Consider the following 16,883-nt stretch of genomic DNA (forward strand, 5'->3'; position numbering starts at 1 on the left):
TCAGCCGCGCGCCGCCATGTTCGCCCGCGCCGCTCACCACAAATCGCCTCCCGGGCGCCGCTGCACCGCCCGCCGCGCCGCCCCACCCGCGGGAGGAAGGGCGAGGACCAGCGGCCCCGGAGGCGTCTGGGCTTGGAGACGTCGATGGCAAAGCTCTCCCTCGCGGCCCGCCCGGCCCTGCTCGGAGTCCCGCGGCCGCCGGAGCCCGGTGGGGGAGGGGAGAGAGCCGGAGCGGCGGGGGCCGGGGGTCAGCCGCAGAGCATCACGGGAAGGGCGGCGGGGGTCGCGGCGGCGGCGGACGCGCTCACCGCTGCCACCTGCGGCTGCGGCGCGACCCGGCGGAGGGATCTGGCGCCGGCGGCGCGGTGATTGGCCGCTTGGGAGGCAGCGCTCCTCGTAGATGCTTCCGCAAGCTGGCCAGGTGTGAGCCCAGCAGGGAGGCTGCAGGCAAGCAGTGGTGTGAGTGCGGGCTGGGAAACTGGCACCGCTGAACTTCACACTTTTTAAGTTTTGAGAACTTCAGAGACCGGAGCCCCTTCTTCCGTCGTGTAATGCAGCCGCGTGGCTGCTTGGTTCGTCCCCGCGTTGACATCTCTGGGGGGCGAAGCCAAGGAGCTATTGTTCTGTAGCAGACGGAGGTTGTGCCGATGTCAGCACCTTTGGGAGCACCTTGCTAGCTCGGAAACAAGGGCAAGGCGAGCTCTGTGAGGTTAGTGAATCCGAGGAAATAAGTTTTGTAACGCAAATATATTCCTTAAGCATCTGGCCTATTTAATAAGAACGATGTTTACCTGTAGATACGAAACAGTCTACCATGAGTGGTCAGGCAATTCTTTTGATTGGTGTGTCCATAGCTGACTCTACCAAAACTGTTTATCCCCAAAGAAGGTGTCCTGGCATGAAGTGACTTATAAGGGTAAGATTCAAGTACACCACAGATAGTCAAAGGAGTCATGGTATATTCCCAGCAAATCAGATCAGACTGGAGGGTATATTTGCGAACTTTATTACAGGAACTCTTAAAAACAGAAAAGAAAAAGACCAAAATCCTGAACGAAAACCGGGCAAGGAGATGAACAGACAGGTCATAGACAAAGAACAACTATGGTCTTTAAACGTGAAAGGATGCTCAACCTCACAAAAACGCACCTGAAGTCACATGCGTTGAAGTTACAAGTCTGTGGAGAAGCTGGGAGTGGAAGATGATTCATGTTCTATGGAGTACCAAAACTACATATGCATTTATCTTTATTGCAATTCCACTTCTAACCCTAATGTTATTCTGAAGATCCCGTCCAGTTGCCCTGGACTGGACTCTGACTCATGATAACCCCATGTGTGTCAGAGTAGAACTATACTCCACAGAGTTTTCTATGGCTGATTTTTCGAAACTAGATCGCCAGGCCTTTTTTTCCCCGGGCACCTCTGGGTGGACTCAAACCTCCAACCTTTCTATTAGCAGCTAAGCACATTAACTTTTGACACCACCGAGGGACTAGTCTGAAGATACAGCTCCACCAATAAAAACAACACAAACTGTTGGTGCTGGACTACTAATCTAAAGGTTGGTGGTTCAAACCCACCCCAGGGTACTGTGAAGAAAGGCTTAGTGATCTATTTTTGTTAAGATTACAGCCAAGAAAACCCTATGGAGCGGATCTACTCTGTAACACATGGGGTTGCCATGAGTCTAATTCACCCAATGGCAAGAGGTTTGGTTTGAGTTTCATTCATTGCAGTGCTATCTGTCATAGCTAAAGTTTGGAAATAACCTAAGTGTCCATTAATAAGAAACTGGCTGGCATTTATACACACACACACACTCATTTTTATTTTGTGAGAAAAAAATTGAAATAATATCCTAGAAACTAATAAAAATCATCATCTATAGAGGGTGTGGGAGGTAGGATGTGAAGGGGAGAGAGATAGAAGCAAGACCTCTCTTCACTTTGAACTTCTGAAGTTTTACATAGTCAAAAAGTAAACAAAAAAGGAAACAAAGTAAACCCCCAAAATGAAAGCAAGTTGGAACAAAAGCCTAACTCTACTTCAAATTGGTAACAACTGTTAAAAAGAGAAAAGGACTTTTGACCACAGTACTCTGACGTATCTTTTGGGATATATTCTAAGGATGAAAAAGAACAGCAAAAGGAAGCTTCAATTTCACTCAGTGGTTTATAATGAACGGTAATTTTGTTACTGTGGCTCTGAATCTATGTGTATCATGTGATAACACAAATGAGTTAGGTTAATGTTATGTACAAAGACTTTTCAGTGTAAGAAAAAAAAGAGATATAAAATCAAAGAAGTTCAGAAAAGCCCAGTAATGTTAAATTTAAATTGAAAATAACAATTTGGACACATGATTTAAAAAATAAATTTTCTAGTTCTGTGCACTGAAAGGGCCTAGAAGCACTCAGGTGACCAACTGTCCCTATTTGCCCAGGACTAAAGGTTTACCTGGGATGCTGGACTTCAGTGCTAACACTGGGACTGTTGCAGGCAGGTGTGTCTTGAGTCAATCTCTTTTGAGATATAAAGGAGATTATATAAGCAAGCAAGCGGCAATGATGGGGGAAGAGAGATACCAGGCTACATGAAAATTGCCCAGGAGCAGAAGCTCAGAAGAGACAAGGACCTTCCTCCAGAGCTGGCAGAGAGAGAAAGACTTCCCCTAGAGCCTACACCCTGAATTTGGAATTCTAGCCTCTTAAACTGTGAGAAAATAAGTTTGTTAAAGCCATCCACTTGTGATATTTCTGTTATAGCAGCACTAGACAACTAAGACATCTGCCTTTTTGAAAAAGGAGATCTGTGGTTTATCCAGGGCTTCGAACTGGTTCATTCGGGTTTGAAGCCCTGCTGCAAACTGCATTTCCACCTCAGATATACTGAATCACAAGCTACACTTTAACAAGGTCCCCAGGTGATTCTTATGTATAATAAATTTTGAGAACCACTGCTCTGCTAGTGATTCTCAGAATTGGTCCCTAACCAGGAGTATTAGCATGGTCAGAGAATTTGTTAGAAATGCAAATTCTCAGGTTTGAAGCCCTGGGTTCATCCCCAGTGGATGAGAAAAAAACTCTTTTTTACAATAGGATGCCAGCTAATAAATGTAGAACAAGTGATATAATTAGAAAATAACCATTATGCAACCCTCAATGAAATAAGGATTATCAATGGATCAAAAGTTAGGTGATAGATGGCTGGGAAATAGAATATCCAAGTAGTACCAAATTATCACCCCACAGGTTCCTTATTTAATTGTAAAGAGGAAAGCACATCTTTATAGTGGAGCCATCTAGTCACCACCACCTGAACCATGGGATCAAATTTAATGTAAGCAATAGGAGAGGAGCCCTGATGGCGCAGTGGTTAAGAGCTAGGGTGAGCCATGGCTGCTACCCAACAAGTCGGCAGTTCAAATCCACCAGCCACTCCTTGGAAACCCTATGGGGCAGTTCTACTCTGTCCTGTAGGGTCGCTATGAGTTCGATTCAATGGCGATGGATTTGGTTCTTGGTAATAGTAGTAGGAGGAGCCCTGGTGGCAACCGGTTTGTTCAGGTTTGAACCACTGCTGAGAATTTGCATTTCCACCCCAGATATACTGAATCACAGTCTACAGTTTAACAAGCTCCCCAGGTGATTCTTATGTATAATAAAGTTTGGGAACCACTGCTCCACTAGTGGTTCTCAGAACTCGTCCCTAACCAGCAGCGCTAGCATCGCCTGAGAACTTGTTAGAAATGCAAATCTCAGTAGGGGTGTGAACTGGCAGGAACTTGTTTGAAGCCCTGAGTTAAGCACTTAGCTGCTAACCAAAGGGTCTGCAGTTCGAACCCACCGGCCAGTCTGTGGGAGAACTATCTGGCAAAATGCTCCCATAAAGATTTCAGCCTAGAAAACTCTATGGGGAAGTTCTGCTCTGTCCTATTGGGTCACTGTGAGTCAGAATCGACTGGATGGCACACAGCAACGATAGGAGGACAGGAGCCCTGGCAGTACAGTTGTTAAGCACTAGGCTGCTAACTGAAAGGTCGGCGGTTTGAACTCACCAGCTGCTCCTTGGAAGAACAATGTGGCAGTCTTCTTCCATAAAGATTACAGCCTCGGAAACCCTATGGCTCAGTTTTACTCTGCCCTGTAGGGTTGCTGTGAGTCAGAATCAATTTGATGGCAATGGGTTTAACAGTCGGACAGGAGTCCCTGGGTGCTGCAAATGGTTAATGCATATGGCTGCTAACCGATGGAAGTTCAAGTCCACCCAGAGGTACCTCGGAAGAAAGGCCTGGTGATCTACGTCCAAAAATTCAGCCACTGCAAACCTTATGGAGCACAGTTCTACTTTGACCCACATGGGGTCCATGAGTTGGAGCTGACTCAACAACAACCGGTTTTAACTTGATAATATGTACCTCCGGTTTACAAAAATACAGGACAAAGAGGAACAGTAGTAGTACAACTCTGACATGTTGTTGTTAGGGTCTGTCATGTCTGCCCCAACTCATGGTGACCTCATGCACAATGCTAGCAAAATTAATTATTAAAAAAAAAACCAACTTAATGAAACTATAAGCAATAATATTTATTGAGCCCCTGAGTTAGGCCTAGCACAGTCCTCAGTATCAACATCCAACCAGCTTCAAGCTACCATTTCAAATAAGACATCAAAGTATGATGTGACATATTACTGTATCAGGTGACACATACGATTGAGTTACATTGATGTAAAATACACTAATGTTAAATAAATTGGCCACTTCTTTCCCATAAGCCTATAAGCTATGACTTAGCCTACAACCTATATTCCCACTTCTTTGATTTGGAATCACCTAATAAACTATTGAGAAGAGGGAGGCCAGAAGAAGAAAGGAAAAGGCCTTTGCAGTGAGTCTGGCTGGCCTTTGTCACGTGGTACCCGACAAGTCCAGGGAGCCAGGCAATGGTCAGAATTGGTGGTTGAGAAGATGACAGCGGTTTGCTGACACTCTCTTGAGCTCAGGGCTGGTGTGATTCTGACCCTGCACACGACACCATACTGTTTCGTGAGCCAGTACCTTGGCTCAGTCCATTCTTTCTGTCTGGGATGCTCTTCCTTACCAGGGGAACTTCTATTCATCTTTTGCAATTAGCTTAAGAGACATGATTTATTTAGCTTACTATATGTCAATCACTGAGATCTGTCGTTTTCCTGATATGGGAGCTAACCCAAACTTTCTAGACTAATTTTCTCTTTCTGATCTGGTGGGTTTTCTAAGGATTTTCTTATAAAATTTTACTGTGAGCAGCAATGCTCCATTCAACTCTTTTTTACTTTCAAAATGTCCTTCACTAACGTGACAGCCCAATGTGTCTAATCGTTCAGATTTAACTAACATTTAGTTTTTTTTAAACCATAATTAAAATCAATAACGTTTAGTCTTCATTTTCTTTGCAGACCACAAAGAACTCTATTGGAACTCCAAAAAAATTTTTTTTTAAAAAAATCTAGTTTGAAAAAAAAAGGTTGAGAAGTTAGAGGGTTAATATGTTGTGAGGTTGTTAACCAATGTCATAAAACAACATGTGTACTACCGTTTCATGAGAAACTATTTGTTCTGTAAGCCTTCACCTGAAGTACAATAAAATATATATATAAAAAAATCTAGTTTGATTGCTATCATAATTTTCACTGTAACTTACAATTTAAAAACATGCTATTTCCTTGAAGTACCTATCTCCTTGAACATAAGCTGAACAACCTTCCAGGTTTTCTTTGTTTTGTTCTGAATCAATATATTCATCACATACTCAAGACACATTTACTAAATACCTACGTAAATAATTTATTTTATAAGGATGAGCACAAAGCTGGTTCCCATGAGGCAGAGTTTAAAGATGCCCCAAATGTCCAGCTTTTCCAAGCTGTTGTACCACTCCATCATCTCGAACATCAACTACTCCCTTCCCTTCAGTACTCTCCATCCTATCTTCTTGGGTTCAGTAATGCACTGCAATGTCTCACGGAACTCATGAATTACTTACAGTTAAGTGGTTTACTAGGGAAGTAACACTGTACAATTCAGGATCAGGATCAGGATCAGAAATGACTCAGGACAGCTTCTTCTCACCCTCTGCTGCCAGGCCCTGCTGAGGGTCTTTTCGGGCAAGTGTTACAACTCCCAGCTCCATGGGTCACCAAGCCCCACCGCATCTGTCTTGTGCCCATTTCCTGGTTCCTGCCATCTGGAACCAATGTCTCTTGCTGTCTTCTGTGTTCCAGCTCCTCTGTCTCCTGGATTGTCTTAGCCATCTAGTGCTGCCATAACAAAAATACCACAAGTGGATGGTTTTAATGAAGAGAAATTTATTTCCTCATAGTCAAACTAGGCTAAAAGTCCAAATTCAGGGCATCAGCTCCAGGGGAAGGCTTTTTTCTCTCTGTCGGCCTTCTTCTCTTCAGTGTTCCCCCAGACTAGGAGCTTCTCGGTGCAGGGACCCCGGTCCAAAGGATGCGCTCTGCCCCCGGCACTGCTTTGTTGATGGTATGAGGTCCCCGTCTCACTGCTCACTTCTGTCTTTTATATCTCAAGAGATTGCCTCAGGACACAATCCAGTCTTGTAGATCAGGTCCTGCCTTACTAGCACAACTGCCACTCATCCTCCCTCATTAACATCATAGAGGAAAATCACACAGTACCAGGAATCATGGCCTAGCCAAATTGATACACACAGTTTTGGGGGGACATAATTCAAACCATGACATGTATCTAGAAGGTTCTCAGCACAGGGATCCTGGGTCCAAAGGACGCACTCCACCCCAGGCTCTTCTTTCTTGGTGGTATTGAGATCCTCCCCTCCTGCCTCTGGGATCGCTCATTTTAAGCCTAGTGGAATGGCAGAACTGATCAAACTCGTTAGGGTTCATATACCTTATTTGCATGGCCCTGCCCCCACAAGTATGCCATGAACCTTATTTACATTATTAGAAAGCTATCCAATCCCCTTGGTGGGCCACAAGTATCTCATTTACAGAGTCCCACCCTGGTGGCGTAGTGGTTAAGTGCTGCAGCTGCTAACCAAAATGTCGGCAGTTTGAATCCACCAGGAGCTCCTTGGAAACTCTACAGGGCAGTTCTACTCTGTCCTATAGGGTCCCTATGAGTTAAAATCGACTTGATGGCAATGGGTTTGGTTTTTTTGGTTTTACCCAGTCATTTGGTGGGAGTTACAAAGACCATGGCTAGAAGGGCGATATTAAGTAATTTACAGCACTTCCCTGCCACATTGTACCAAGTACAGAGTCAGCAAAGGAGATTTTAATCTCTCAAGTAGTGGCTATTTTAAACATTCCCAACTCCTGGGTAGGGGTAGGGCCATCCATTAGTCAGCAGAGGTGACAGAAGCATGGATAACTTGGGGTCATCTGTCTTGCAAACAGGCTTGTCCAGTTTCTGGGAAATCCCTTCATTAAGAAAAATAAAGGAAGCCCTTGAAGATTTCACTATCCTGATCCCAGTAATTTTTTCCCCCTTGTTACCCATTCAGTGCAAATAACAGCAGTTTTCTGAAAAGGATTCAGTGTGGCAGCGTGACTAAGTATTGCTGCTCACTTCCAAGCTTCCTTGGGATATTGTGGCAGACACTGCTGGGAGCCCACCCAGTGGCCACGTACCTCTTCTTCCTCTCTAACAGTTCCTTGATTTGGTTTGAGTCATAGTGTCGTCAGCCCACGGGATGTATTATGACTAGTATAAGTCATGTTTCTTAACAGGAGTGCTATTGGTATTTTGGGCAGGACAAATCTTATTTTTGTACAAAAGTGTTCTGTGCATTTTAGGACATTGAGCATCCCTAGATCAATCCACTAAATGCAATAGTGCCTCTCTAGTCATGTGACAACTGAAAGTATCTGTATTTGTTTTCTGGAGCTGCGCTAGCAAAGTACCACAGCCCTTTCTAAATACACATCTGGGAGACTTTCACTTCTCGGAAAACGGAGTACACATACTTTGCTAGTTTCTTCTCACTAAGTACAACCAAAAATCCTTAACAGTATGTGTAAAGCAAACCTGAGAAGGCTCTGAGAAGTGGGGAGAAGGGGGCCAACTGGCCAGGGAACTTGGGACCTGAGGACCAACATGCTGAGCAGCTTCCAGGGTTCTCCTTTTGCCTCACATACCCCAGAAACCAGCAACCTGGAAATGCCAACAGATGCAGACAGAAAAAAAAAAGTCCCCAACAAAACCCTGCTCCTTTTAGTCAGAGGACCAAGAAAGGGGCAGTCTAGCCAGATAGAAAACTTTTAGGCAATCACCACTACACTCCAGCCGAACACTCCCAAAAACTGGAGGCCCCATCCGCTTCCACACCAGCAAAGTCTTCTAAGTACTTGTTTGCAGTGATGTGGTTCATAGGGGAAGACAACCAGGGTAAGATTACTTCACCACCTGGGTGCCCGGAATCTGAGTCATTTGGTTCACATTTTCAACAAATTGAGAAAACAGGAAGCGCTCTCTAGCACTCTGGGAAAGAGCACCACCTGGTGAGGAAACAAGACACCTACATGCTTGCTCCGAGCCCACTGGCCAAGGCCAAGTCAGCGTGGACCCTCAGAACTTCGCTGCCTAGTCCCAGCCTGAGGCGACAGGTCCCGGGGAGGGGGTGTTAAATAATTAGAAGAAGGGATTGATGCAGCCCAAAGGGAATGTGCTAGTCTGTTCCATATCAAAAAAGAGGGAGAAGTCGGTATGAGATGTGATACCCAGAAATTGATTTTCTCGAGGTTCCAAAGGCTAGTAGTCTTAGTTCAGGATGTCGGCAGGGCCATGCTCTTTCCAAAGTCTCTAGAGGAAGACCCTTTCTGATCTCTCCCAGCTTCTGGTAACTCCAGGTGTTCCTTGGCTTGCAGCTACGGCGTCACATGGTGTTCTTCCCTCTGTGCGTGTCTGTGTCTCTTCTCTTTCATAGGACACCAGTCCCTTTGGATTAGGACTCACCCTCCTCACATTAACTTCACTGGTAACATCTTCAAAGACCCTATCTCCAAACAAGATCATATTTACAGGTACATGGGTGAGGATTGAACACCTATTTTTTTGGAGGGGGGAACAACAGTGCACCCATGTTTCTAATAGCCCCTGGGTGGGCAGTATGCCCAGATGAGAACTCCTGATCTAAGGCAATCATGGGTATCATGGTCTTCTTGCAGATAGAGTTGGCCAATTGACTCGTTCTGGCAGGGACCACAAGAAGTCTCCTGGGGCTTCTGAGAAAGATTTGCCTCCCTGTGAAGAGAGGGCTGTGTGAGGAGAAGGCCCCTTTTCCCCTCCCATCCTTGTCATCGCCTAACTGGCTGAGAGAAGCTCAGGCCGATGGAAGTTACCGCGTGACCATGAGGCAGCCACTGGGAAATGGAAACTCACCTGCTGAGAACGGCAGAGGACAGGATGGGGTAGAAAGTAAAATTTTAACAAAAATAGACATTATACCCCCCAAAAATACCCAAACCCATTGCTATTGAGTCAATTCCAACTCATAGCAACCCCATGTGTTGCAGAGTAGAACTGTACTCCATAGGGTTTTCAATGCTGTGATCTTTCAGAAGCAGATCACTAGACTTTTCTTCCGAGGTGCCTCTGGGTGAATTCAAACCATCAACCTTTTGGTTAATAGCTGTTATAGATTGAATTGTGTCCCCCAAAATGTGTGTCAACTTGGCTAGGCCATGATTCCCAGTATTATGTGATTGTCCACCATCTGTCATCTGATGTGATTTTCCTATGTGTGTAGGTAAATCCTACCTCTATGATGCTAATGAGGTGGGATTAGCAGCAGTCATGTTAACGAGGCAAGACTCAATCTACAACATTAGGTTGTGTCCTAAGTCAATCTATGTTGAGATATAAAAGAGAGAAGTGAGCAGAGAGACACGGGGACCTCATACCACAGAGAAACAAGAGCCAGAAGAGCGTGTCCTTTGGACCTGGGGTTCCTGTGCTGAGAAGCTCCTTGACTGGGGAAGACTGATGACAAGAACTTTCCTCCAGAGTGGACAGAGAGAGAAAGCCTTCCCCTGGAGCTTACACCCTGAATTCGGATGTCTAGCCCCCAAGACTGTGAGAGAATAAATTTCTCTTTGTTAAAGCCATCCACTTGTGCTGTTTCTGTTTACAGTAGCACTAGATATCCAAGATAGTAGCTAAGTGCTTAATCATTTGTGCCACCCAGGGAATCCTTGTATCCCAAAGCTCAGACATTTAAACACAGCTTCCACAGTGCCCTCACAGAGATACTTCACTTCATTTAGCAGGTACACATGAAGACTTCTCATTCAATGTGATCAAAAAAGTCAAAGCGGGAGTCAGAATAACATGTCACATACCTTAAACAATTTTACTTAACACATATAAACACATGTTCATTTAATAATAATTCTCTGATGAAGAGCCAGAAGATTACCGAGTTACTCATCTCCAGACTAATAAGGCATTGTCTTAAATTCTTTAAAGTGGAGCAGGAACTTAAAGACACCTGCAAAGCAATCTGATCCTTCCCATAGTTTAACAATGTCCCCAATCTTACATATTTGCTTTGCCCACATCTAGTTGAACAGCTTTATTTTTAGTGGTTCACTTTTATTGAGTCTTTACAAAGCATTCAATTTAGTTTTCATTGAAATAACTCTTTTCACTCATATTTTGTAATTGTACATAGTACTTAATTAAATGGTATAATTTCAATAACAAGTAAAAACATGCACAAATCTTTTCTGGGAACACACGAGCACCTGACTCTTGCTATCCATACAACTCACCTGTTGGGGGCAGCAGTGAGCGATCTAGCCCCAATCACTGGAGGACTGTGGGCATCTGCCAGTATGTTCTACAGGGAACTGGAGGATGGCTGTTAACTTGGCAAACGGTTAAAGTGGAACGTGAATTACAAAGTTTCTACTGTATTTATTCTGTCTGGAAAAAGCATGGTGTCGTGGAAAAATCATGGGCCTTTGGGTCACAAAGACCTAGGTTTAAATTCTGTACTGTTTATGCTAGCTCAGTGACTTTGGGAAAGTTACTTAATCTTGCTGAATTTGTAAAACTTGGTAAGGTATTCATGAGGATTAAACAAAATCAATTAGAGATTCTGGCACATAGGTACACAATAAACAATAGCTGTTATTGTTATTATTATTGTGGTTTTTTACATGTTTGTCTTTCTGTAACAGAAAATTGGACTCACTGTCCTGTTTCCCCTCCTTGCCCAATACCTCAGTGTTTTGCTCATAGTAAAGTGCTCAAAAAACAAAACCAAATAAACAAAAAACCCAAACACACACGCACAGAAGAAAAGCAGCTGCCATCGAGTCAGTTCCCACTCATGGTGGCCCCACGAGGTCAGAGTAGAACTGCGTTCCAGAAGGTTTTCAATGGTTGTGATCTTTTGGAAGTAAATCTCTAGACCTTTCTTCTGAGGTGTCTCTGGGTGGATTCAAACCCCCAACCTTTCAGTTAGTAGCTGAGTGCTTAACCGTGTGTGTCACCCAGGTGCTGCTCCAATAATGCCTGCTAAATTTCATTTGTAAATTTTCACAACTGCGTTTACCTTTTTGATACAGGAACTTGTGAGTGATGGGGTACATATTATCTTCTTTTTCTACGTAGGGTTCACGCATTCTTTCCAATATTATTATCCTCATTCATGGTTCTAATTTGTTTGTTTGTTTTCACCAATTATTCTTGCTTCAAAACAGATCCTAACAACTTGTTTATTCTCCCCTAGTTTATCTTCCTAATAATCATAAACTCACCAGACCAAACTTCAAGGCATGACTGCTGTGAGAAAGACAAGGCTTGACGACAGGGGAGCTGACGTATCATGAAATACAAGGTGGTCAATGCATCCCCTCCCTTCCCGCCAGCGTCTTAGGATGGAGCCCAAAAAGCTTGGATCTTCCGCTGCGCTCTCCATGCTCTTTGATCTACCCCTCAACTTTGCCTTCCATGGTCTGGCGTCTTTTACTGAGTCACTTGGCTTGACCTTTTTGCAATAGTTTAACCTTATGACAGTGGTTTTCAACCAGCGGTGATCTGGCCCCCACAGGGGACATTCGACAACGTCTGGACGTATTTGTTTGCTTGTTTTAACAATATTTTATTGTGTTTTTGGTGAAAGTTTACACAGCAAGTTAGGTTCCCCTTTGACAATTTCCACACAAATTGATCAATGACAGTCATGTTTTTCACATTGTGTCAACATTCTCATTGTGTTCTAGTTGTTCCATTTCCAGTACTCTAGTTTCCCTGCCTCCTTATCTTGTCATCTTTGCTTTGGATTAAATGTTGACCTTTTGGACTCATTCAGGTATTTTTTCAGTAGAACACCAATGTAACGGGTAATATCCTTGGTGTGTCACTCTGCTTTTCTGTTAAAAGGTGATCTCAAGGGATAGTTTGGTTTAAGGTTTAAAGAGCATCTCAGGGCGATAGTCTTAGGGAGTCCTCCAGTCTCAGGCGGTCCAATTAGTCTGGCTACTTTTAGGAATTTGAGTTTTGTTCTGCATTTTTCTCCCATTCTAACCACGATCATCTATTGTGCCCCTTGTCAGATTGGTCAGTAGTGGTAGCTGGGCACCATCTAGTTCTTCTGGTCTCAGGGAAGTTCAGGTCATGGTTCATGTAGGCTATCAGTCTTGTAGACTTGTTTCTTCTCTGTGATTTTGGTTATCTTCTTACTCTTTTGCTCCTGACGAGTAGAGGCCAATAGTTGTATCTTAGGTGGCTGCTAGAAAGCTTTTAAGACCCCAGAATGTCTGAAGATATCTGGTTCTCACAACTAGGGGTGGGAGTGGGAACTACTGGCATCTAGTGGGTAGTGGCCAGGGATGCAGACAAACATCCTACAAGGCACAGGACAGCCCCTCACAACAAAGAATTATCTGGCCCAAAACATCACTAGTGCTGAGGCTGACACACCCTACTCTAAAGAATCTGGCTTCTGACCTCAGGCTCCAGCCATTCATTGGGTAGCCCTGGGCCTTCCTGTTAGCTCAGTCTTCCTGGCACTCCCAAACACCACTATCCTTCCTGGGTGACAGGCTCCCCAGGACCATAACAAAGTTCCTGAGGGTGGGGATATTGACTGGCTCAGTAGCCAACTCATAACAGTGCTTAGCACCCAGAGGATAGTAAGGCCCCAGTTGTTCAGAGAATAATAATGTAACATGAAGGTTAGACTATGTAACTGAAATCCTTTCTCTTCCACCTTCCAGCTCCAACCTAATGGTGTCAGCTGCTCCTAAAAATGTGGTTACTAAATTTCCCAAAGCCTGGATCAAAGGTAAAGGGGTTTGTGTTCCGGACACACTACGCTGGTTTGGCAGCTTCTTCTACCAGGAAATATGAAAGGGCATTGGGGGAGAAATAAGAGATGTTTTAGGCTTTAAAAAAGTGTTGAGCTGGATTCTTTCCCACGTTTGCCCCTTACCCCCTTGTCCATGGAGAAAGGGGGTCATGGAAACTATGTACCCTGAACATTCGGGTGAAGCTGGACACAGGATCCCACTTTTTGTCAGGACATTTCTGAAGGTGGAGGTACCAGCTGGTCTTCAAGGGACCATGGCGTCAAGTGCCCAGGAAGGAAAGTCTGGGGACACTTCCATTCCAGTTGTCTGTGGCTCTCAAATGGCATAGAAGAGGACCCCACTGGTACCATGATTTCACAAGAGGAAGCATGAATCAGACTGCCCTGGTGGCTACGTGACCGATCAAAGGAACACTCAGCTAGAAAAGGGTCCCCCCCCCAGCTCTTGGTCTCAGTCCTAGATACTCTCACAGTTAGGGTGGTCTTCTGGAAGAATATGGCTGATGGCAGAAATGATGTCAGAGATGCTTCAATCTGACTGTTACTGCCACCCTCTGCCCCCGATCTTTGTTGTTCGTTCAAAAGGGATGTCTTAGGGGACAATCTGAGTCTCAAAGTACCACCATCCTTACAAACAAGAAGTACACCAAAGCAGCCTGACTGGCTTAGTTTTGTTCTATGTCCAACTTCACCCCAATGTTCAGGGCACACAGGTTCCATGATCTCCTTTCTCCAAGGGCATGGGGGGAAGGGGCAAACGTGGGAAAGAATCCAGCCCAACACTGTTTTCACTAGATCTATCCTTTCATTACAGTGACTAATCCTGTCCCTGACTTTTGCTGTTTTGTCCTTCAAAATGCCTTCTTCCAGTTCCCATAGCTAGTGCACTAAAACCGGCCCTTAGTACCTATGCTGGGATAAATTCAACAGCTTCCCAACTAGCCTGCCCTCATGGTATCAACACCAGAGTGTCTTGCCTAAAAAACTCCTCAGCTAAAATGTTTCTTAACCTTCTGTCACTAAGCATATCAAACCTATGCCCTGTCTGAGGTTTAAAGGACCACTATAACCTGGTCCCAATCTGAATTTCCTCCTTCTCTCCAACACATACCGTTAGTCACAGTCCTCTGGTTGTAAACAAGCACAGCCTGTCCTGCTGTGAAGTCATGTGCAGGGGTTCCAGTTTGAATGCCCTTCCCATTCCGCTTCCCCGAAGCCTAGTCACCCTCACAAGGCCCCTAGAGGGGGGTGGAAGAGAGTGATGAAAGCTTGAGCATGTACTAAATGTCTCCCTTTATTTTATTCACTAACGGTCCAACTCACACCAACAACAGTGTAAAAACTTTCCTAACTTCTACGTACTGGTAGAGTTATGCAATTCAGGACATTTGTTTGTTTTTGTTACTGTTGAGAAAGTGAGAAACTATTTGGCACTTACAGCCTATTAGACTGTAACGCACTGTAGAAAAGAAACTTGTTGTGTTTCTTTTATCTTCTCTAGAGCAGCTGGCTCGTGGATGTCACTCTAAATAAACACACAGAACTTGATTGGTAAGGCTCAGAGGTCAAGCAGGTACGATCTTTGGATTCTAATCGTGACTCTTTTACTTGCTAGCTGTGTTACCAGGGCAAGCTGCCCAACTTCACTATTTCATTAACGGGTTAATAAACCAACCCCGGGGGTAATACAAGGGAATGCACGTAAATCCTCCAGGACAGTCCCCAGTACATTGCAGGTGTTCAAGAACGCTATTATCAGGCGGTTATTGGGGAGAAAGTGTGCCTGGCTCCTGGCTCTGGCCTGGAGGAGGTCTCAAGGTTAGTTACTTTAGCAAAGAAAGGTAATTTCGGGGCAGTGGTGTGGAAAGAGCCCAGAACCGACTAAAGGGGAACTGGCCTTCCTCCAGCACGCTCTTGGGGCGGCGTCTCCAGCACCTTGGACCCACCTTCCTCAGCGCCAGTTGCAGCCCCCAGACCAGCAGGAGAGCTCGCATGCCTTTCTTTCCTGAGCGACCACCTGACCCCGCGGCTGCCCAAACACTGCATAGCGAGAACCGGGCAGGCCGCCTGCACCTGCCCAGAGACCGACCACCTAGCGGCGGGGGCCGCAGACTCACTGCCGGCGTGCAGCCGCAGGGCCGCGTGGGCCGTAACCAACTGGCACACGTAGCTAGGGGACCCTTCTTTTGGCGATACCCCAACGAAGTGCGGCAAATACGCACTGCATGCAGTTCCCGCATCCTCCTGGGAAGTCTCCAGCTTTCGCTTTCAATTCCCTAGGCCGGGTGCGCAGGGCCAAGCGTAGGCGGTGCAGGTCCACGGGTTTTCCCGTGTTTCCCCCTCCGAGAATGGGAGCGGCGCAGGGGCGGGGCCTTCCGGAAGAAGGGGCGGGGCCTCCCGGAAGGGGCGGTGGCGGTGCCCTTGCGGGTGGTCGGCAGGCAGCCTTTAAAGCTCACGCTTGGCCTCGGCACCTGCGCTTCGTGTGGAGAGGAGTATCTGCGCAGCGCCATGTTGTGCCGGGCGGCGTGCAGGTGAGAGGCGCCCGCGGCACGGTCGGTACAGTGGACCGCGCGGCTGCAGCGGGAACGCTCGCACTGGGCCCAAGGGCACAGAGGGCAGGGCGGCGTGCGCGGGGAGACGGCGGCGGCGCGGATGGAGCGCGACCGGCCTGCACCCCCTGCTCCGCCCTCCCCGCCGGGCCTGGCGGGGTCACGGGTGTCTCCACAGGCTGCCTGCGCGGAGCGAGGACAGTTCTCGGGCTGTTATCTCCCGGCTCCAAGGGTATCGCCTTTTCCTAAAGTGGGCGTTGCGGTCTAAAAGGGAAGACCGGGGCGATGTAAACGTTCCCTGTTGGACGCATCCTGATACGTGCTAGGGCTAAAGCCCAGCAAAGAGATATGCGGGTGGGTTCAGGACGGTTACTTTTAATGGCAAACAAATGTATTGCTTCAAAAAACATGGTCAGCAGGACAGAGAGTGCACACATAAAGGACATGAGATGCATGGATGGGCTCTTTCACAACTTCAGCGACGTAGCCGGGCACACACGCGTTAAGGGGACTGCTCGTGTCGAGTGAATCGGTCTGTGTTTTGTGTCTTTCCAGCACGAGCAGGAAGCTGGTACCAGCTTTGGGAGCTTTGGGCTCCAGACAGAAGCACAGCCTGCCTGACTTGCCGTATGATTATGGCGCCCTGGAGCCGTACATTAACGCTCAAATCATGCAGCTGCACCACAACAAACACCACGCCGCTTACGTGAACAACTTAAACATCGCTGAGGAGAAGTATAAAGAGGCGCTGGCAAAGGGTATGTGTGATCCTGCTTAACAGATGAGAAACTGTTGTTATTGTGTGCGTCGAGTCGGCTCCAAGTCATCGTGACCGTATATGTACAACAGAGAGAAACGCTGCCTGGTCCTAATGGAAATGAGACAGTGAGGGGTGTCGCCATACAGAACTGCCTGTGTACGGAGGTGAATCCACTCCATGTGTTTACCAGTTCTTAGTGCTTCAGGCACGAAAGTCTCTCACACTTTT

At 46.1% G+C, this 16,883-nt stretch overlaps 2 protein-coding genes across 3 annotated transcripts in view; one reads left to right on the forward strand and one right to left on the reverse strand.

Annotated features, from left to right (window-relative positions):
• WTAP (WT1 associated protein) overlaps positions 1 to 223 on the reverse strand; it is a 33,465-nt gene extending 33,242 nt beyond the window's left edge. Inside the window, exon 1 of one of the 2 annotated variants that reach the window (XR_002823601.1) lies at positions 38 to 215. The gene's annotated coding sequence lies outside the window, so the exon portion shown is untranslated. Of the gene's footprint in view, positions 1 to 37 lie in introns of both variants that reach the window. The other variant, XM_004368800.2, reaches the window with a different exon arrangement.
• A 15,420-nt stretch (positions 224 to 15,643) lies between these two features.
• SOD2 (superoxide dismutase 2) overlaps positions 15,644 to 16,883 on the forward strand; it is a 12,192-nt gene continuing 10,952 nt past the window's right edge. The window contains exons 1-2 of the mRNA XM_023728677.1: positions 15,644 to 15,877; positions 16,451 to 16,653. Coding sequence (XP_023584445.1) covers positions 15,855 to 15,877; positions 16,451 to 16,653 — 226 coding nt within the window. The 5' untranslated portion in view covers positions 15,644 to 15,854. The remainder of the gene's footprint in view (positions 15,878 to 16,450; positions 16,654 to 16,883) is intronic.

Source organism: Trichechus manatus, unplaced genomic scaffold (genome assembly GCF_000243295.1).
Source record: "Trichechus manatus latirostris isolate Lorelei unplaced genomic scaffold, TriManLat1.0 scaffold00002, whole genome shotgun sequence".
NCBI classification, from domain to species: domain Eukaryota; kingdom Metazoa; phylum Chordata; class Mammalia; order Sirenia; family Trichechidae; genus Trichechus; species Trichechus manatus.